The sequence below is a fragment of the Nerophis ophidion genome, linkage group LG11 (genome assembly GCF_033978795.1).
Source record: "Nerophis ophidion isolate RoL-2023_Sa linkage group LG11, RoL_Noph_v1.0, whole genome shotgun sequence".
In the NCBI taxonomy this organism is placed as follows: domain Eukaryota; kingdom Metazoa; phylum Chordata; class Actinopteri; order Syngnathiformes; family Syngnathidae; genus Nerophis; species Nerophis ophidion.
In genome coordinates this window covers 28,888,523-28,911,116 of record NC_084621.1, presented here as the reverse complement: position 1 = coordinate 28,911,116, position 22,594 = coordinate 28,888,523, and the positions used below count along the sequence as shown (strand labels likewise).

Sequence of the window (22,594 nt, the reverse complement as noted above, 5' to 3'; positions counted from 1 at the left end):
TGTGGCATGTTAGAAAGGGTTTAATCAAGTTAAATTATTCTGAGAACAATTGCAGGTATAAAAAATTGTAACCGATTTAATATTAACCGTCTGGATTGGATTAATGCTGTCTTTAAAGGGGTCATATTATGATTTTTTTTTTCTACATTAGAAACAATTCCTTGTGGTCTACATTACAGTTAACAGTAGTTATTTGTTTAAAATTGTGCATTGATTATGTTTTACACATCAACATCACGCCCATTTCTGAACGTATGTTTTGGATGAGCCGTTTTGTGGGCGGGCATTTTTGTGTGCCTCCACTTCAACATTGTCTCCTCCTCATCTGCCGAGTTTTAGTTGTTAGCCCTTTCATATGGAGTCGACTGACAGATATAGTTTAGAACTTTACACTGCTTTGTATTAAAAATGGCACCAGCGAAGGATGCATGTGGATCTACGAGACAGTCTGCCCCACAACAAGAGGACAGAGAAAAAATGACTATAATGACTACAATGGTGGACTTGCGCTAAGCAATTCGGGTAAATTTCTACCATATCGGGATAATCCGGTGATTTCATCGGTGCAATGAAGGAAGGCAATATTATTTTATAAATATCTTCGCAATGCCTCCATGGTTTGATTTCAAATGTTCTGGAGTTATCAATCAATCAATATCCTTTATTTAACCAGGTAAAACTCATTGAGATTAAAATCGTTTGTCAACGAGTGACCTGGCCAAGAGGGGAGCAAAACAAAGTTACAGGAATATATATAACACAAAATGGCAGCAGCCACACACTATAGTTAAATATACAAATAACTACAAACATGAAAACAGGCCATAGGTCAACAGAAATATACAATGTTTCAGTAGAAAACTATTTAAAACTAGCACATTGCCCTATGGAAATGGTTTCTCGATCCTTTAAAATGGACTGAAATTTCCCCAAAGTGATCAGTTCAGGTAGCCTCAGATTCTTTTGCAAGTCATTCCAAGACCATAGAGCAGCATGTTTGAAGGCTTTCTTTCCCCCCAAGACTTGGGTTAGCTCGAGGAACCAACATGCTAGGGATGTCCTGCGAACTGTAGTGTCAGAAATCTCTACACATATAAGAACACAAATAGGTGGAAACCAGCCCAATAAGTGTTTTATTGTATTGTATATAAAAAACATCCATTGAGAAAATCGGTGGGCAAAGGTGGACAGTTTGCCATTGGATAAAAAGTGCATTGGTGGACAAAGTTGCCAGAACCAGTAATAAAATGTAAGGCAGAGAGATACAGCATCTGTTTAGTTTTTTTTTAGATAAGTGCCAGTTGCATGAACAGAAAGCATTTTAGTCCCCATTACCTAGCAAAGTCATAAAAGAGGTTCTTAATTTAACTTATTCCTTACTTGTAAGGACCATCAAGACTTCAAGACCCCCATTTCATTTTAAGTTTAAACACACGTTTTTACATGTGATTTAAAGCACAAGTTCTCATCAATGACAATTCCAAGGTACTTATATGTGTTGACCATTTCAAGTTCAACCTTACGAGCAGTTGATATTTTGGAATGTTCAATTGAAGTCATTTGCCATTTGAGAATAACATCCCCTTATAACATTATAACATTACTTTATGCAGATCCCAAAAACACGCACACAGGTACCAATAAGCTTTAATAGTTGAATTCTTTCCCATTTTTGTTTTATTTAGAGCTTCAGTCGTTCAACAGTCCGGGGTCTCCTCTGACATATTTCACACTTCATAATGCGCCACACATTTTCGATGGGAGACAGGTCTGGACTGCAGGCGGGCCAGGAAAGTACCCGCACTCTTTTTTTACAAAGCCACGCTGTTGTAACACGTGCTGAATGTGGCTTGGCATTGTCTTGCTGAAATAAGCAGGGGCGTCCATGAAAAAGATGGCACTTAGATGGCAACATATGTTGTTCCAAAACCTGTATGTACCTTTCAGCATTAATAGTGCCTTCACAGATGGGTAAGTTACCCATGCCTTGGGCACTATCGCACCCCCATACCATTACAGATGTTGGCTTTTGAACTTTGCGTCAAAAACAGTCTGGATGGTTCACTTCCCCTTTGGTCCAGATGAAACGGTGTCGAATATTTCCAAAAACAATTAGAAATGTGGACTCGTCAGACCACATAACACTTTTCCACTTTGCATCAGTCCATCTTAGATGATCTCGGGCCCAGAGAAGCCGGTGGCGTTTCTGGATGTTGTTGATAAATGGCTTTCGCTTTTCATAGTAGAGCTTTAACTTGCACTTACAGTTGTAGCGACAAACTGTATTTAGTGACAGTGGTTTTATGAAGTGTTGCTGAGCCCATGTGGTGATATCCTGTACAGATTGATGTCGGTTTTGATACAGTGCCGTCTGAGGGATCGGAGGTCACGGTCATTCAATGTCGGTTTCTGGCCATGCCGCTTACTTGGAGTGATTTCTCCAGATTCTCTGAACCTTTTGATGATATTACGGACCGTAGATGTTGAAATCCCTAAATTTCTTGCAATTGAACTTTGAGAAATGTTGTTCTTGAACTGTTTGACTATTTGCTTACACAGTTGTGGACAAAGGGGTGTACCTCGCCCCATCCTTTCTTGTGAAAGACTGAGCATTGTCCAGCTCTATTCAGTATCCTAAGAAGAAATTTGGCGTGACAGCTCCTCACATATTCACATTGATTTTAATGGGAGCCTCCAACAAAAACAGCTATTCAGACCAAAAAAACGACAATTTCCCCATTAATTTGAGCGAGGATGAAAGATTTGTGTTTGAAGATATTGATAGCGATGGACTAGAAACAAACAAACAAAAACAAGTTAAAAAAAACAAAACGCGATTGCAATCGCGTTGCATTGAGACGGATTCATATGTTTCTAGAGACATTTATTAGGATAATTCTGGGAAATCCCTTATCTTTCTATTGTGTTGCTAGTGTTTTAGTGAGTTAAATAGTACCTGATAGTCGGAAGTGTACGTCCACGGCCGGGTGTTGACACACAGTGTCTCGGGGAAGTCGACGTCAGCTGTATGGACGGCACAAGCTCAGCTGATATCCGGTAAGAGGCGACTTTTTAACCACAATTTTCTCACCGAAACCTGCTGGTTGACATGTCCGCTGTGATCCATACTAAAGTTTCACCTCCGTGAATTTTAAACAAGGAATCACCGTGTGTTTGTGTGGCTAAAGGCTAAAGCTTCCCAACTCCATCTTTCTACTTTGACCTCTCCAACAAATTGCAAAAGATTCAGCAACACAGATCTCCAAAATACTGTGTAATTATGCCGTTAAAGCAGACGACTTTTAGCTGTGTGTGTGTGCAGCGCTTATATTCATAACAGCCTGTGACGTCATGCGTCTACGTCATCATTTCGCGACGTTTTCAAGAAAAAAATCCCGGGAAATTTAAAATTGCAATTTAGTAAACTAAAAAGGTCGTATTGGCATGTGTTGCAATGTAATATTTCATCATTGATATATAAACTATCAGACTGCGTGGTGGGTAGTAGTGGGTTTCAGTAGGCCTTTAAACACCCCTGTTAAATACAGTACTAATGACAAAGCTAGAGGTGGACTTTCATTGTGTATCGGAATGCAGGAGAAAACCCAGACCGTGCCCTGAGGGATACACCATAGTCGTCTTTGACCTTTCCAGTTCTCCATGAGGACGTATTGAACTTGCTGGATGACATCACTCATTAATAAGTGTTTGTGTGTGTGTGTGTGTGCTCTTTTCCATAATAAATCATTCATGTCTTTTTTTCCCCCCCTCCCCTTTTTCCAAACAAATCCTCGCTCATCTCCCAGTTCCGATCTCCTGATCCTGGGAGACGGACGGACGGGGACGGGTGGGGGGTGGGGTGGGGATTTCCCACAAGTTGCCGCTCTCGCCGCCTGAATGCTAACGCGGATGCTCCATTCATGTTGACCGGAGAACGAGAAGACGAGGAGGACGGTGGGTAAAGAACCGGAGTGACCGAGGGGAGGGGCGTGTGACGCGCACGAGCGCGAGTATGGAAAAGTGATGAATCCGCTCTCTCTCTCTCTCTCTCTCTCTCTCTCTCTCTCTCTCTCTCTCTCTCTCTCTCTCTCTCTCTCTCTCTCTCTCTCTCTCTGTTTCTCTCACCCGACAGGAGGAAAACAAACAGCATCCCCTCTGACATGAAGTGTGGTCTGCAGCAGCACTACCGCGTCGTCTTCACACTCCACTTCTGATTCCTGCCTCGGCATCCACGGGATCGGAGGTTGGCACATCTGGGGATGTGAGCGCAGACCTTCATCGGCGTGGACTTCCAGGCGGCAGGTGAGGATGTTGACATTCCTTCTCGTTTCCGCAGCTCACACGGGTGTCGCAGTGGCCGATTGTGTCTCATGTGTGTGGATCCTCTGCCGGACCAGATAATGTAGGCTAGAGACCTGTGTGAGGATGCTGCTCATCAATGACAAAATAGAAGGATACGGCGGGTACCCCTGCGCGCTTCCCTCCTTGACACTTGCTGAGCCCAATAATTGATGCCTCTGCATCCACAGGCGTTCGGAAAAGATGGCTGACGCTCCTCCAGCTGACTTCTAGTACCGTGAGCTTTTTCTCCACACGTAAACAAGGGTGATGCCAGGTCAAGCCTGATATTCCCTAATGGATGCATTTCCTCAGCATGATTCCACTCTTGAAGAGCGCAACAAACCTTCAAACCTTGCGCCAAGTCCGGCTTCAGAGCTCCGGACAAACCGCCCATTAATGCAGAAGCACTTCTTTGCCTCCGTCGAAATTCTGGGCTGGGTTTGCACGTCTCGTTAGGAACCTTTCGTGGGGTCATCATCAGGCCAGGCCCTAACCCAGGGGTAGGGAACCTATGGCTCTAGAGCCAGATGTGGCTCTTTTGATGACTGCACCTGGCTCTCATATAAATCTTTGTTGACATTGCTTAACACGATAAGTAATGAATAATTCAGCTGGTAATCACAGTGTCAAAAATAACGCTAAAAATACAAACCATTCTCATGCATTTTCATCCATCTATCCGGTTTCTACCACACCTGTTCAAGAAGTCGGATTAATGGTAACAAGTATTTTATTTATTTTTGGTTATCCTCAGAATAACAATGTTATTAAAAAGAATAAGAGAAGTATTATACTCTAAAAATGTTGATCTTTCTTAAAATGCACGCATGTAGTTGTATTCAGTGTTAACAAAAAATATATATATGGCTCTCACGGAAATACTTTTATAAATATTTGGCTCGTATGGCTCTCTCAGCCAAAAAGGTTCCCGACCCCTGCCCTAACCAATCTGGCGCCCTAGGCAAGATTTTAGGTGGCGCCCCCCCCTCATCGGCACGTGCCCCCCACATGCTCACAAGAAACCGAATAGCTTTGTTTTGACCTTTTTTTTTACTTAAAGAAAGCAAATTAACAATCAGAATAGTTAACAAGATGCAAAAAAATATGAATAAATAAATGAACACAAAAAAAAAATTAATATATGAAATACAATATTTTTTACATACATAAACACAAAATAAAACTTGTCAAAGACTTGCATAAAATTAATTAAAAATACAATATAAATAAAGCACTGCACAAAACAAGACATCAAACCAGTATGACTTTAACAACTATATTACAAAAAAAGGGGATCCTACAGAGTTCTCTATTTGTGCTTTTTAATATTGCATTAACTAGAATGACTTATAAATTACTTTACATCACCCCCTCATCAACCTCCCATCACCTGCTACAGCCTGACTCTCCTAGTCTTTCTTGCAGCAAAGTCATCTACAACATCATCATATGACAACTGATTTGAAACCACATGATTTATGCTTATGATGGAAAGTCCACTGAGATGTTCTTGCATCATAGTAGATCTCAGGTAGGTTTTAATGAGTTTGAGCTTAGATCAGGGGTCGGGAACCTTTTTGGCTGAGAGAGCCATGAAAGCCAAATATTTTAAAATGTATTTCCGTGAGAGCCGTATAATATTTTTAACACTGAACACAACTGTCAGGTTCAAACACTGATGACATCTATTAAACAGACAAGACGCAAGGAATTAAACAGAGACTGGACTCAATTTAGCTCAATGAGGAGAAACACGTAGACCTGTACCCTTGTACAGTGTCATCCCACGCTCTGACAAGAGAATTCTACGCCTCTTCTTTCATTTGGACTTTCCCTGATTACAACAACTAAATGCATGCATCACTTATTCTTTTTAATAACATTGTTAATCTGAAGGTAACCAATAATAAATACAATACTTTTGACCATTAATGCCACTTCTTGAACAGGTGCGATAGAAACGGATGGATAGATAAAAATGCATGAGAATGTTTTATATTTTGAACGTTGTTTTTAACACCGTGATTACCAGTGGAATTATTCATTACTTATCGTGTTAAGCAACGTCAACTAAGATTTATATGAGAGTCAGATGCAGTCATCAAAAGAGCCACATCTGGCTTGAGAGCCATAGGTTCCCTACCCCTGGCTTAGATTGATGTGGTGACGTTCAAAAAGAGTCATGATACGGGAAGGGAGGGGGCGCACCGTGCGGGGGGGGGGTAATGTTGTAACAAATAATATTTTCTATTAAATAGACTTTACTTTTCATTTTAATTAACGTGGGATTATTTTTTTGTATTTAGAAATAATAGTACCAACTTTTTTTTTCTCTCTCTCCAACTAGATGTGCGCGGATAGGCAGTTATATCATCCGCAACCACATCACTAAAGTCGTCATCCACCCGCCACTCACCCGAACCAACATTTCATCAAAGCCACACCCGCCCGCCACCCGCCCGTTGTCGTATATCTAATATAGACGATGCAAGGCATTAGTGAGGTTAGAAAGTGTAACTCCCTCCAAATAGAACAGACACAATGGCTTTCTTGAACTGATTTATTTGAAGGCTTACTCTCCCTTCAAATTCACCGTGAAAACTGTAATAAATAAAGCAGGTTACAAACGTAAAAATAATAACATGTGGATCAAACATTTTACCAAGTAAAATACCAACAAATGACAAATACCTCGTCGGCCATACCCGGAAGTAGCTTCCTACATCCGTCGAGAGACCAAACGAGACACTTCAAAATAAAAGTATGCCCACATACTTTTTCAAAGAGTGCTGCTCGTTTTTCGTATGTGGGTAACAACATTTAACGATTTATAAATGGTTGATTTATGTAGGCTAGTAAGGTAAAGTGTTGTACCTGACAAGTTTGGGCTCCCTACATCAGAGGTGTCACGTGATGTTAGCGTGACGTTGTCTGTGACGTGTTATATGGATTGTACCATCAAGAGTTGTCAGGTACAACACTTTACCTACTAGCCTATATAAATCAACCATTTATAAATACACGTCAGTAGGCTAAATGAACCTCTTCTACATAACATTTAACTATGTATAATGTAGCGGCTGGCTACGGGGTGTTAGCCAATGACTTTGGCTGGGGGGCGGGACTTCCGGGAGAGATAGGGAAGTGACGTTCTCGACAGGAAGTGAGAGTTCGAGTTGTACCGGGAAAAGCGTTAGAGACATGAGAGCTGTTGTGTGGTTGGATTACATCTTGTGCAATAAAGACAAGACAAACGAAGAAGTTGTATGAGCCTACATTCCTGGGATTATTACAATATATATTTCCGAATTGGTTCAACCGCCACCCGCCCGAATCTATTTAAAATCTATTTTTTCGTCATGTCACCCGCCCGACCTGTGGTTTATCCGCGGACTCTGCGGTTGTGACCGCAAACAGCGCATCTCTATCTCCAACATTTGTGGCACTGGTGTGGCGCCCCCTGATGGACGGTGCCCTTAGCATTTGCCTATATGGCCTACGCCCCGGGCCGGCCCTGGTCATCATAGCAACGACTCCCGACGCAGCCTTCGATGCACAAAACCAGGCGACTTCCACTTGTTGCTTCACGTCAGGATGCTGCACCGTAACCATCCAATCAGCCATGTTCCACCGCTTGTCACTTTAGGGCAGGGATCACCAACGCGGTGCCCGCGGGCACCAGGTAGCCCGTAAGGACCAGATGAGTCGCCCGCTGGCCTGTTAAAAAAAAAACTCAAATAGCAGCACTTACCAGTGAGCTGCCTCTATTTTTAAAATTGTATTTATTTACTCGCAAGCTGGTCTCGCTTTGCTCGACATTTTTAATTCTAAGAGAGACAAAACTCAAATAAAATTAGAAAATCCAAGAAAATATTTTAAAGACTTGGTCTTCACTTGTTTATATAAATTCATTTATTTTTTTACTTTGCTTCTTATAACTTTCAGGAAGACAATTTTAGAGAAAAAATACAACCTTAAAAATGATTTTAGGATTTTTAAACACATATACCTTTGTTCCTTTTAAATTCCTTCGTCTTCTTTCCTGACAATTTAAATTAATGTTCAAGTAAATTTATTTTTCATTGTAAAAAATAATACATACATTTAAATTTAATTTTTCATTTTAGCTTCTGTTTTTTCAACGAAGAATATTTGTGAAATAATTCTTCAAATTTATGATTAAAATACAAAAAAAATATTCTGGCTAATCTAGAAAATCTTAAAAATCAAATATAAATCTTATTTCAAAGTCTTTTGAATTTATTTTAAAATTTTTGTTCTGGAAAATCTAGAAGAAATAATGTTTTTGTCTTTGTTAGAAATATAGCTTGGTCAAATTTGTTATATATTCAAAAACAAAATGCAGATTGGATTTTAACCTATTCAAAACATGTCATCAAAATTCTAAAATGTATCTTAATCAGGAAAAATTACTAATGATGTTCCATAAATTATTTTTTTAATTTTTTTCAAAAAGATTCGAATTAGCTAGTTTTTCTCTTCTTTTTTTCGATTGAATTTTGAAATTTAAAGAGTCGAAATTGAAGATAAACTATGTTTTAAAATTACATTTAAATTTTTTTTCCTGTTTTCTCCTCTTTTAAACCGTTCAATTAAGTGTTTTTTTTAAATCATTTATTCTCTACAAAAAAACCTTCCGTAAAAGGAAAAAAAATGTACGACCGAATGACAGACAGAAATACCCAATTTATATCTATATATAAATATATATATATATATATATATATTCAGGGAGATGTGGGGGTACACCCTGGACAATTTGCCACCTCATCGCAGGGCCAACACAGATAGACAGACAACATTCACACTCACATTCACACACTAGGGCCAATTTTTTGCCGTAACCATCCATCCATCCATCCATCTATCCATCTTCTTCCGCTTATCCGAGGTCGGGTCGCGGGGGCAGCACGCTAAGCAGGGGAGCTCTTCTCGGGGGATCCCGAGGCGTTCCCAGGCCAGCCGGGAGACAAAGTCTTCCCAACGTGTCCTGCGTCTTCCCCGTGGCATCCTATTGGTTGGACGTGCCCTAAACACCTCCCTAGGGAGGCGTGTAGGCCGAGTGTCTCTGTGCGTGTGTGTTTTTTCTGTCTCCAACTCCAACCACATGTCACTGCCCTGCTACTAATAAAGGCGACAGGTGATTGGATAACAAGCTCCCGCTGGGCAATCTATCTACTCACCTGCCCCGTACCGCGGCAGGCCCGCAGGCCACGCCCCATCCACGCTCCTTTAAACATTTTTATTCATATTTTACAAACCCTGTTTATGAGTTGGGAAATTGTGTCACATGTAAATATAAACGGAATACTATGATTTGCAAATTATTTTTAACTCTTGTTCAGTTGAATATGCTACAAAAACAACATTTTTGATGTTCAAGCTGATAAAAAAAATATTTTTTTGCAAATAATCATTAACTTTAGAATTTGATGCCAGCAACACGTGACAAAGAAGTTGGGAAAGGTGGCAATAAATACTGAAAAAGTTGAGGAATGCTCCTCAGACACTTATTTGGAACATCCCGCAGGTGTGCAGGCTAATTGGGAATAGGTGGGTGCCATGATTGGGTTTAAAAACAGCTTCCCAAAAAATGCTCAGTCCTTTCACTAGAAAGGATGGGGCGAGATACACCCCTTTGTCCACAATTGCGCTTTGTCAAACAGTTAAGAACAACGTTTCTTAAATTGCAATTGCAAGAAATTTAGGGATTTCAACATCTACGGTCCATAAGATCATCAAAAGGTTCAGAGAAACTGGAGAAATCACTCCACGTATTCAGCATGGCCGGAAACCAACATTGATTGATCCTGACTTTCGATCCCTCAGACGGAACAGTATCAAAAACCGACATCAATCTCCAAGGGATATCACCACATTGGCTCAGGAACACATCAGAAAACCGCTGTCACTAAATAAATTTCGTCAGTACATCAGTAAGTGCAAGTTAAAGCTCTACTATGCAAAGCAAAAGCCATTTATCAACAACATCCAGAAATGCCATCGGCTTCTCTGGGCTCGAGATCATCTAAGATGGACTGATGCAAAGTGGAAAAGTGTTCTGTGGTGTAACGAGTCCACAATTAAATTTTTTGGGGGAAATATTCGACATAGTGTCATCCGGACCAAAGGGTAAGCGAACCATCCAGATTGTTATCGACACAAAGTTCAAAAGCCAGCATCTGTGATGGAATGGGGATGCATTAGTGCCCAAGGCATGGGTAACTTATATATTTGTGAAGGCACCTTTAATGCTGAAAGGTACGTACAGCTTTTGGAACAACATATGCTGCCATCTAAGCGCCGTCTTTTTCATGGACGCCCCTGCTTATTTCAGCAAGACAATGAATGCCAAGCCAAATTCAGCACGTGTTACAACAGCGTGTCTTTGTAAAAAAAAAGAGTGTGGGTACTTTCCTGGCCCGCCTGCAGTCCAGACCTGTCTCCCACTGAAAATGTGTGGCGCATTATGAAGTGTAAAATAAGACAGCGGATAAACCCCGGATTGTTAAATGACTGAAGCTCAACATAAAACAAGAATGAGAAAGAATTCCACTTTCAAAGCTTCAACAATTAGTTTCCTCAGTTCCCAAACGTTTATTGAGTGTTGTTAAAAGAACAGGTGATGTAACACAGTGGTGAACATGCACTTTCCCAACTACTTTGGCACGTGTTGCAGCCATGCAATTCTAAGTTGATTATTATTTGAAAAAAAAAAAAACGTTTATGAGTTTGAACATCAAATATCTTGTCTTTGTAGTGCATTCAATTGAATATGGGTTGACAAGGATTTGCAAATCATTGTATTCCGTTTATATTTACATCTAACGCAATTTCCCAACTCAAATGGAAACAGGGTTTGAATACTGAATTTATGTAAATTAATTTTTTGTGTTTAATTTTTAGGAATTTAATTTTGAAATTTTTACATCCATTTATGCTGACAAATTCATTAAAAAAATTGTCAGCAAAATGTGTTTGTCTAAAAATTCAGTGTAACAAAATTCAGTTGAATTTAAATCAGTGTTTTAAATTTCAATGTAAAAAAATCAGTGTATAAACATCAAGTGTAAAAAAATTCAATGCTGAAAATTTCAGTGTCAAAAAATGTGCTACTTTCTTCTTCGGTCCCCAATTTAGCCAGGTGCAGCTGTCCACCCTGAGATCGGTAGGTTGTGAGTTCAAACCTCTGGCTGAGTCATACCAAAGACTAGAAAAATTGTACCCATTACCTCCCTGCTTGACAATCAGCATCAAGGGTTGGAATTGGGGGTTGAATCACCAAAAATGATTCCCGGGCGCGGCCACTGCTGCTGCTCACTGCTTCTCTCACCTCCCAGGGGATGGACAAGAGGGATGGGTCGAATGCAGAGAATAATTTCGCCACACCTAATGTGTGTGTGAGACAATCATTTGTACTTTAACTTTTAATGGTAAATGGGTTGTACTTTGTATAGCGCTTTTCTACCTTTCTTCTTTTAAGGAACTCAAAGCACTTTGGCACTATTTCCACATTCACCCATTCAAACACACACATTCACACATTGATGGCGGGAGCTGCCATGCACGGCGCTAACCAGGACCCATCAGGAGAAAGGGTGAGGTGTCTTGCTCAAGGACACAACGGACGTGACTAGGATGGTAGAAGGTGGGGATTGAACCAGTAACCCTCAGATTGCTGTCACGGCCATTCTCCCAACTTCGCCACGCCGTCCCCATACAGTGGGGCAAAAAAGTATTTAGTCAGCCACCGATTGTGCAAGTTGTCCCACTTAAAATGATGACAGGGGTCGGTAATTTTCATCATAGGTACACTTCAACTGTGAGAGACAGAATGTAAAAAAAATGCAGGAATTTACATTGTAGGAATTTTAAAGAATTTATTTGTAAATTATGGTGGAAAATAAATATTTGGTCAACCATTCAAAGCTCTCACTGATGGGAGGAGGTTTTGGCTCAAAATCTAACGATTCATTCTTTCCTTAACACGGATCAATCGTCCTGTCCCCTTAGCAGAAAAACAGCCCCAAAGCATGATGTTTCCACCCCCATGCTTCACAGTAGGTCTGGTGTTCTTGGAATGCATCTCAGTATTCTTCTTGCTCCAAAGACGAGTTGAGTTTATACCAAAAAGTTATATTTTGGTTTCATAAGACCACATGACATTTTCCCAATCCTCTACTGTATCATCCATGTATCCATTTTGGTATAAACTCAACTCGTCGTGTTTGGAGGAAGAAGAATACTGAGTTGCATCCCAAGAACACCACACCTACTGTGAAGCATGGGGGTGGAAACATCATGCTTTGGGGCTGTTTTTCTGCTAAGGGGACAGGACGATTGATCCGTGTTAAGTAAAGAATGAATGGTGCCATGTATCGTGAGATTTTGAGCCAAAACCTCCTTCCATCAGTAAGAGCTTTGAATGGTTGACCAAATACTTATTTTCCACCATAATTTACAAATAAATTCTTTAAAATTCCTACAATGTGAATTCCTGGATTTTTTTTCCACATTCTGTCTCTCACAGTTGAAGTGTACCTATGATGAAAATTACAGACCTCTGTCATCATTTTAAGTGGGAGAACTTGCACAATCGGTGGCTGACTAAATAATTTTTTGCCCCACTGTATATAATAGTGCAGTACTGTGGTACTTTGGTTCAAAGTAATTTGTTCAAAAACGTAACATAACAATTTAATTATATGACAACCAAATCATTTTTTACCATAAGAAATAATCTAATGTATTTGTTCCAGACGGACACATTTTGAACACAATGCGCCTTTTCGTGATTAATAATTATATTTTTACATGCAGAAAACAATGTGAAATACATAGATTAATTTACAAATAAACATTTAAAAACATTTTTACAGTTGTTGAACAAGATGGCGATGAGCAAAGAGGTAGCTGGGGAGAGCGTCGTAGACGCCACCTACTTACTTTCCTATGAGTTTTTTTCTTGAATTCAACAGTGTATCTCACCTTTATCAAAGTGCTGTCACTCACAACTTTCTTTGGCCCTATGGTGGTTTATTTTACAATCACCATCACATTGATATTTTCTTTGGGAATGTTACGCGGGCAAACAAAGGAGTTTATTGTATCAGTACAATAGCGGAGACGATACAGTCATTTCTCGACACATTTGAAGTTAGCAAGTCAACTTGGTTGCAGATTTTTTAAAGCACATTCTACATATTTTTGACCTCAATTAAGCATTTTCAAGCATACAAGTGGCTAATTGAGGAAAACATTTTCATAGTACATTAGCATTGGCCATTAGATGACACCAAACCTATCAAAACACTTTGTTGAGTATCGTGGCCATTGATTGACTCAGGCTCAGGTATCATCGCTATATTGGATTAAAGGAGTGTAAAGATTAGATTAGATTAGATCATACTTTATTCATTCTTTTAGGAGAGTTCCTTCAGGAAAATTAAAATGTTCAGCACAATCCCATTCAAGATCAGACAAACATTACAGGGAGACAGAACAGGATCGCTGACGGGTCTGGCGGCTTCCAGCACCCCTTACAAAAAAAGGTGAGATACAGTATCAGTCAATCAATCAATCAATCAATCAATCAATCAATCAATCAATCAATGTTTACTTATATAGCTCTAAATCACTAGTGTCTCAAAGGGCTGCACAAACCACAACACAAACCACTACGACATCCTCGGTAGGCCCACATAAGGGCAAGGAAAATAAAATAAATAAATAAAAAAAATAAAATAAAATAAAAAAATCGGTCTAAGCCTGGTCCCTTGGAGAGGGGGTCCAGACTGAGGCCAAGGAAAAAAACCCAACAACAACTCAAAGCCATAGTACACATCCCTCTTACATGAGTGTAAGAGGGAAACATCAAACATCAAAGAACACGAAGGACATTAAGGTGACTATGTAGATGCTAGTTCATGTGTTGAGGGCTTTAATAATGCGAAACACCTGTATTTAGAATGTTGCAAACGGTTTTCTGTTTCTCTAGCTATGTAAATATTCAGTTCATAATTAAAGGTTTCGACTTTGTGGAAATTAATTTCTGACGATCAGCCCCAAAACCAATTAACAGCAATTAACAATAATTTGCTGTATGAAAACCAAGGCAAACATTTGTTGTATAAAAAAAAAAGTAGGGCACACTAAATACAAGATATAAATGTTTATGTCATGTATTTGCTGTCAAACAGGGTTAGGATAGGACCGAACTTACTCGTAGACATTACATGCTCAGGTTTCTGATGTGTAAGGTTTTTGTTTTTTTTCACGTTCTATAGTGTGTGAGGTGTTGCTGTCCGTGGTGGTGATGACCGGCGAGGCCTGAGTAGAAAGATGAGCGGCCAGGACGCCTGGGTCACGCTGACCCCCACAGAATTTGCCCTCCTGCAGGAGTACACTCAGTGTGAGTAGAAATTGTAGATATTTGCATATCTGTGATGTAATACAACTGAGTGATTACAAGTACATGCTTTTTATTATTTATTTCTGTAGATTTATTTAGGGACAAGTTTTATCTACAGTTCTTTCAGGCTGTATTTTGGAGTGAAAATTGCCAGCGAGCACAACAGTCTGTGTCTCCTCACTCATTTTTGTGCTGACACATGTATTGATCTGATCACTGACCGTATAGTGGATATAATAAAAGGGCTTGTACCGTCAAAATAAATTGCATGATTAATCAAAGTGTGTATATGATGAAATGCAATTATTTCTGTGCTCACAGAAAACACAATTACATGAGTTAACTTGTTTATTTTGACGTATATATATATATATATATATATATATATATATATATATATATGTATATATATTTATATATATATATATATATATATATTAGGGGTGTGGAAAAAAAATCGATTCGAATACGAATCGCGATTCTCACATTGTGGGATTCAGAATCGATTCTCTCTTTTTTTTAAATCGTTGTTTTATTAGTATATATTTTTTTTAATTTGTATTTATTTATTTATGTATTTATCAATCCAACAAACCAATACACAGCAATACCATAACAATGCAATCCAATTCCAAAACCAAACCTGACCCAGGAACACTCAGAACTGCAATAAACAGAGCAATTGAGAGGAGACACAAACACGACACAGAACAAACCAAAAGTAGTGAAACAAAAATGCATATTATCAACAACAGTATCAATATTAGTTATTATTTCAGCATAGCGGTGATTAAAAATCCCTCATTGACATTATCATGAGATATTTATAAAAATTTAAAAAAAAGAACAATAGTGTCACAGTGGCTTACACTTGCATCGCATCTCATAAGTTTGACAACACACTGTGTCCAATATTTTCAAAAAGATAAAATAAGTCATATTTTTGGTTCGTTAGTTAAAACAAATTTACATTATTGCAATCAGTTGATAAAACATTGTCCATTACAATTATAAAAGCTTTTTTTTTTAAATCTACTACTCTGCTAGCATGTCAGCAGACTGGGGTAGGTCCTTCTACACCAGGGAACAGTTGTTAGCGGCACCAGTTATTAGCATCCAGGTAACGGACCTGGCGCCAACTAACCATATCTCGGAGGAGCTAAGAAGTTTTGACTGTATAATGCATATGTTCCTTCTTGACTGCACTTAAATGTAAAATATATGTAGAATATATGTATATTATTCATATATTATAAATATAATATACTTAATCTATTATTTATCATTATCATTGTTTATTGTGAGCGAACTGTGGTGCTGAATTTCCCCCAGGGATCAATAAAGTACATTCTATTCTATTCTATCCTGCTAAAATCCTATGTATTGAATGAATACAGAATCCTTTTGAATCGGAAAAATATCGTTTTTGAATCGAAAGACGCGTTGAATAGAAAAAAAATGATATTGAATCGAATTGTGGGACACCCAAAGATTCGCAGCCCTAATATATATATATATATATATATATATATATATATATATATATATATATATATATATATATGTATATATATGTATATATATATATATATATATATATATGTATGTATATACATACTGTATATATATATATATATATATATATATATATATATACACTGTATAAACCATTATTCAGTTGAATATGCTACCAAGACAATATATTTGATGTTCAAACTGATTAACATTTTTTATTTGGCAAATAATCATTAACTTTAGAATTTGATGCCAGCAACACATGACAAAGAAGTTGGGAAAGGTGGCAATAAATACTGATAAAGTTGAGGAATGCTCATCAAACACTTTTATGGAACATCCCACAGGTGTGCAGGTTAATTGGGAACATGTGGGTGCCATGATTGGGTATAAAGGCAGCTTCCATGAAATGCTAAGTAATTCACAAACAATGATGGGGTGAGGGTCACCACTTTGTAAGCAAATTGTCGAACAGTTTTAGAACATTTTTCAACGAGCTTTTGCAAGGAATTTGGGGATTTTACCATCTACGGTCCATAAAATCATCAAAAGGTTCTGAGAATCTGGAGAAATCACTGCAAGTAAGCGATGATATTACGGACCTTTGACCCCTCAGGCGTTACTGCATCAAAAAATGACATCAGTGTGTTAAGGATATCAGCACATGGGCTCAGGAACACTTCATAAAACCACTGTCAGTAATTACAGTTAGTCGCTACATCTGTAAGTGCAAGTTAAAACTCTACTATGCAAAGCCAAACCCATTTCTCAACAACACCCTGAAACGCCACCGGCTTGGCTGGGCCCGAGCTCGCCTAAGATGGACTGATGCAAAGTGGAAAAGTGTTCTGTGGTCTGACGAGTCCACATTTCAAATTATATTTGGAAACAGAGGACGTGGTGTCCTCCAGAACAAAGAGGAAAATAACCATTCGGATTGTTATAGGCGCAAAGTTCAAAAGCCAGCATCTGTGATGGTATGGGGGTGCATTAGTGCCCAAGGCATGGGTAACTTACACATCTCTGAAGGCACCATTAATGCTGAAAGGTTCATACAGGTTTTGGAATAACATATTGTACATATATACATATATATACATGTGCCTGTGAATGTATTTTCCAAAAGTGAGATATAATATTATTAAATATAATAATAGTCATAATAAATTCAACAATTTTTTCATGCCGTCACATTTGGGCTCTTCCTGTTTACTCCTCTAATGGCCCCGCTGCAGATGCTCGAGTGCTTAACGTGCACGCTGCAATTTGAGTCGTGAGCAATTCATCACGGCCGCCCCGTGGCTGCTCGGCAGACTGTGCCACCTTCCTCCAGTTTACGTTCCCCTCCGGTGTCTTGACGCATGGGATGCCGTAGCAGGGATGGAAAATATGAGCGGGGCTGCAGGAAGTCTCCTGGCACCCATTGGTACTTAGAAACAAAGTATGAGCCTATGAGGGTCCATCATTCAAAACAATAGCAAACCTGTTTCAATGTTTTTGGGGATTTTTTTTTTGCATTGGCATATATTTTAAAATCTTTTCATAGTAATTGTTGATCCCAACGAGGAAATGTTGTTATTGATTTGCACCAAGCACCCCCTGGAGCTTCCCAGCAGTGTTTGAGATGCGAGTCCTATTTCCCTTAATTGCTCTGCGCCTTGGCAGAACGAGTAGTGTTGTTGTTAAATCATTTACACACAAATTGTGTAACAACGACCCCAAGCTTCAAATATTCAGCATTCTTGTCTGGCTTTAGCGTACTTACATGCGGGTTTTTAGTCGCAACAAAGAATAACTGAGTAAGTGCATGTGTGCGTGTGTGTGCTTCCTGACAAATAATGAGGTTGAACGCTGCAATTATCAGAGAAATGAACAAGAAAGCGGTCATTAATTATTAAAAGTCTGTAAATGATTGTGACAGGTTTGTGTCGTGGGGTCTTCAGGACCGAAGGATCACAGCAGGAGTTCAAGTTGACAATTCTTTTTAATCTTTTTACACACAATATTTCTTCTTTCGTTTGTTCCCAAAAGGATTTTCTTTTAATTTTTAATTTTCACAACAGTTCATCTTCTTCGTTCGCTCCCCAAGTCTTTTCAGTCTTAGTTCGTTCACTCACAAAGTTTTTAACTCGCTCAGTCCTCCCACCACCCTTCTGGCATCCTCAGCACCTCCTGGGGTCCTTCTGGCTTTTCAGCCCCGCCCTGCAGTCACCAACGCTACTAAATAGAGACAGGTGATTAGATAACTCGTTCCAGCTGAGGTATCCACTCACCTGTCATCTTGCTTCCAGCCGGCTCCTGTGCATGCCATCGCCGGCAGGCGGCGCGTGACCACGCCCCGCCTCCCACAGGCCTCCACCGTCAGTTTCAGGCCGGGCACCCGTCCGTCCGCGCCGACTCCCCCCCCAGGAGGGCGAGAGAGGAAGTCCGCCACGGCCATCTGCGCGCCCGGCCTGTGGACCACCCGGAAGTTGTATGGCTGTAATGCAAGGTACCACCGGGTGATTCGTGCGTTTGCATCCTTCATCCGGTGGAGCCATTAGAGTGGTTTGTGGTCCAAACAGAGACTGAAGGCGCGCCCCAGCAGGTAGTAGCGGAGGGCCCCGACCGCCCATCGGATGGCGAGGCACTCCCTCTCCACCGTACTGTACCTCCCCTTCCGGTCTGAGAGTTTCCTACTGATGTACAGAATGGGGCGGTCGACACCCCCCACCCGCTGGGACAGCACCGCCCCCAGTTCCCTGCCCGATGCGTCCGCCTGCAGACAAAAGGGTACGGTGAAGTCAGGCATACACAGTACCGGTTTCTCGCAGAGTGCAGTCTTTACCTGCTCAAACGCCCGCTGGCACTGCTCCGTCCACTGGACCAGCTCTGGGGCACCCTTTCGGGTGAGGTCAGTTAGTGGGCTGGTCAAGTCCGCGAACCGTGGAATAAAGCGGCGGTAATGTCCCGCCAGGCCCAAAAACTGCCTCACCTCCCTTTTTGTCTTGGGGAGTGGACGGGCCGCAATCGCAGCTGTTTTATCTACCGGTGGGCGCACCTGCCCCCCCCCCCCCCCCCCAAGTGGTACCCCAGGTACTGTACCTCCCTCCGGCCAACCGCACACTTTGCCATGTTGGCGGTGAGCCCCGCCTTTCTCAGGGACTCGAGCACCGCCCCCACCCGCTGCATGTGCTGTTCTCAGCCGCTGCTTTGGATGATGACGTCATCGAAATATGCGGCCGCGTATGCCGCGTGGGGGTGCAGCACCCGGTCCATGAGACGCTGTAACGTGGCGGGGGCACCGAACAAACCAAACGGCAGTGTCACGTACTGGAATAAACCTTCCGGAGTGGAAAAGGCCGTTTTTTCCTTGGACTCTGGTGATAAGGGATTCTGCCAGTAGCCCTTGGTTAAATCCAGTGTGGTGAAAAAGCGAGCAGTGCCTAGCCGATCCAGGAGCTCGTCGACCCGGGGCATTGGGTCCGCGTCAAAACGTGACACCTCATTCACCTTGCGGTCATCCACACAGAAGCGTACGGAGCCATCCTTCTTTCCCACCAGAATGATTGGCCTACACCACGCGCTGTGGGATTCTTCTATCACCCCCAGCTCCAGCATGGTTTTTAATTCTTCCCGAACTACTTTGCGCTTGTGCTCGGGAAGTCTGTATGGTCGAGTCCGCACCGTAACCCCCGGTCTGGTCTCGATGTGATGTTGGATGAGGTTCGTGCGGCCGGGCCGCGCGGAGAACATATCAGAAAAGCGCTGTTGCAGCGCTGCAACATCCGCTTTCTGTTTGAGCGTGAGGTGATCATCACAGGGGAGGGGCGGGGAGGGGAAGGGGCAGAGCGCGGGACCTCTGGCCCCAACTCCTCCTCCTCTCTTACTACCATCACCATGGAAACAGGCTCTGCCTCCTTCCATGCTTTCAGCAGATTGAGGTGGTAAATTTGGGTGTCTCCGCCTCGGTCCGAGCGCCGAACCTCATAGTCCACATCCCCCACTTGCCGTGTGACCTGAAAGGGTCCTTGCCATCGCGCAAGTAATTTAGAGCTGGAACTGGGAAGTGATAAAAGGACTTTCTCTCCCGGTGCAAATTTTCGCAGCTGGGTTCCCTGGTTGTACGTGCGTTTTTGGCGTTCTTGGGCTTGGAGCAAATTCTCCCGTGATAAGTGCCCCAATGTGTGTAGTTTTGCTCTCAAGTCCATAACGTAATGGACTTCAGTTTTACTGGAGCTCGGACTTTCTTCCCAGCTTTCTTTAATTATGTCCACCACTCCACGCGGCTTCCTGCCGTACAACAACTCGAATGGTGTAAAACCTAGGGGGGACTGGGGTACCTCCCGCATCGCAAACATGAGGGGATCCAGCCATTTGTCCCAATTTGGTTTGTCCTTGTGCGTGAACTTACGGATCATTTTTTTTAGCGTTTTGTTCAAGCGTTCCACCAGCCCATCTGTGTGGGGGTGATACACGCTGGTGCGGATCGCTTTGATACCCAGTAATCCGTATAGTTCCTTGACTGTGCGTGACATGAAGGACGTGCCTTGGTCGGTCAGGATCTCTTTCGGGATCCCGACCCGGGAGATAATTTGAAACAACGCTTGCGCTACGCTCCTTGCGGAGATGGAGCGCAGAGGCACTGCTTCGGGATAGCGCTTTGCGTAATCCACTAGGACTAACACAAAGCGATATCCCCGTGAGCTCGGGTGCAATGGCCCGATGAGGTCCATGTCTATTCTTTCGAATGGGACCTCTATAAATGGTAATGCGCGCAAGGGCGCCCGCTGGATTTACCAGCTGGCATTCCGGGCAGGCGGCGCACCAGCGGCGCACGTCTGCCTGAATGCCCGGCCAATAGAACCGGGCCATTACCAGATTGAGTGTTTTGTCGTAACCCATATGTCCAGCCATTGGGTTCACATGCGCCGCATGGAAAACCATTTCCCGGTGGCGTTTCGGCACCAGCAACTGGTTGATCTCTTCTCCCGTCTGAGTGTCACGGGTCACTCTATACAGCCTATCTCTCATAATGGAGAAATGCGGGAATACCCGCGCCGGTCCCGGGCGCATTAGCTGACCGTCGATATAGTCGACTTGGTCCCAGGCCGCACGCAAAGTTTCGTCTCGCGACTGCTCTAGGGGAAAAATCCTCCGTAGGATGCCAATAGGGGGGTGGGGGGGGGTTCCGCGAAGCCCCCGCTCGGCAGTGGCGTGAGACCCCGCCTCGCCACTGAAAACCGCGCAGATACTCCTTTTTCCTACGCTCCGTGAATGCCTCCCCACACATTGCGTCACAAGAAGTGGAAACCCCGGCCAATTTGTCCCTAATATTATGGGAGGCGTAAGGTGCGCACTTAGAGCAACCTTCACACTATGCTTTTGTCCCCGATGCCAAATTTCTACTGGAACAATGGGATACGAGTGCACATCCCCATGAACACATCTAATTCGCCCCTGTGTTGCCTGCCTCAACGCCCCGGGCCGAACCAGGTTTTTGGTGGTTTGCACCCCGAATCCACCATTGCCCGGTATATACTCTCTTGAACCCTTACCGGGACACAGTACGCCTCCCCTGGATCGGAGGCGGGTGCTGGGGGCTCGACCACCCGTATCACCTGCCCCACCTCCATCAGCGAACACTCCCTGTGCACGTGACCAGGTTGGCCGCACACCGGCCCTGGCGTTCGAGGTGCCGTCTGCGGGGGAAGCCCTTGTTGCGCAGCGCCGGAAACCTGGACAGAGGGAGGAATGTTACATACGTTATACACCCCGTCTCCCCCCCTCAATAGTGCTGAAGGATGACGTGGTGTGTGCGTGTGTGGGTGTGTGTGTGTGTGCATGTCCCTGTCCGGGCCGACGACCTGTTCTACCGCGGCCTCCTGCGTCTGCCAGCTCCGTCTCCGGGGTGCGGGGATGGGCCGCTCGGCCGCTCGTGGTGCTGCTCTGGGCCTGTCGGCTGCCCGTGGCGCTGGTGTGGGTCTTTCGGCGATCTTGTTGCTTCCTTCACGGTGTACCGCCAGATGATCCTCGGCCAGGGCCACCGCGGCCATCAGGTCCTGCGGGCGATGGTACCGCACCCAAGCGGACGTCCGGGCTGGTATGGCCTCCACAAACTGCTCCAGGAGGATCCGCTCCAGCATCTTGCTATCGGCCTCCTGAGGTTCAAGCCACCGGAAGGCCGCATCCCGAAGCTGCTGCGCCAGCACGAATGGTCAATCCTCAGGCCCCAGTCGCATGGCACGGAACCGGCGTCGGTGGTCCTCCGGGTGGCTGCCGATGCGGTCTAATATTGCCCGGCGTAGGTTGGGGAAATGCACCCGA

General features: G+C 42.6%; 1 protein-coding gene across 3 annotated transcripts in view; it reads left to right on the top strand.

Annotated features, from left to right (window-relative positions):
• Positions 1-3,815: 3,815 nt before the first annotated feature.
• dgkb (diacylglycerol kinase, beta) overlaps positions 3,816-22,594 on the top strand; it is a 259,708-nt gene continuing 240,929 nt past the window's right edge. For all 3 annotated transcript variants that reach the window (XM_061915511.1, XM_061915509.1, XM_061915508.1), the window contains exons 1-3: positions 3,816-3,954; positions 4,133-4,302; positions 14,649-14,773. In XM_061915511.1, the coding sequence (XP_061771495.1) occupies positions 14,704-14,773 (70 nt within the window). In that variant the 5' untranslated portion in view covers positions 3,816-3,954; positions 4,133-4,302; positions 14,649-14,703. The remainder of the gene's footprint in view (positions 3,955-4,132; positions 4,303-14,648; positions 14,774-22,594) is intronic.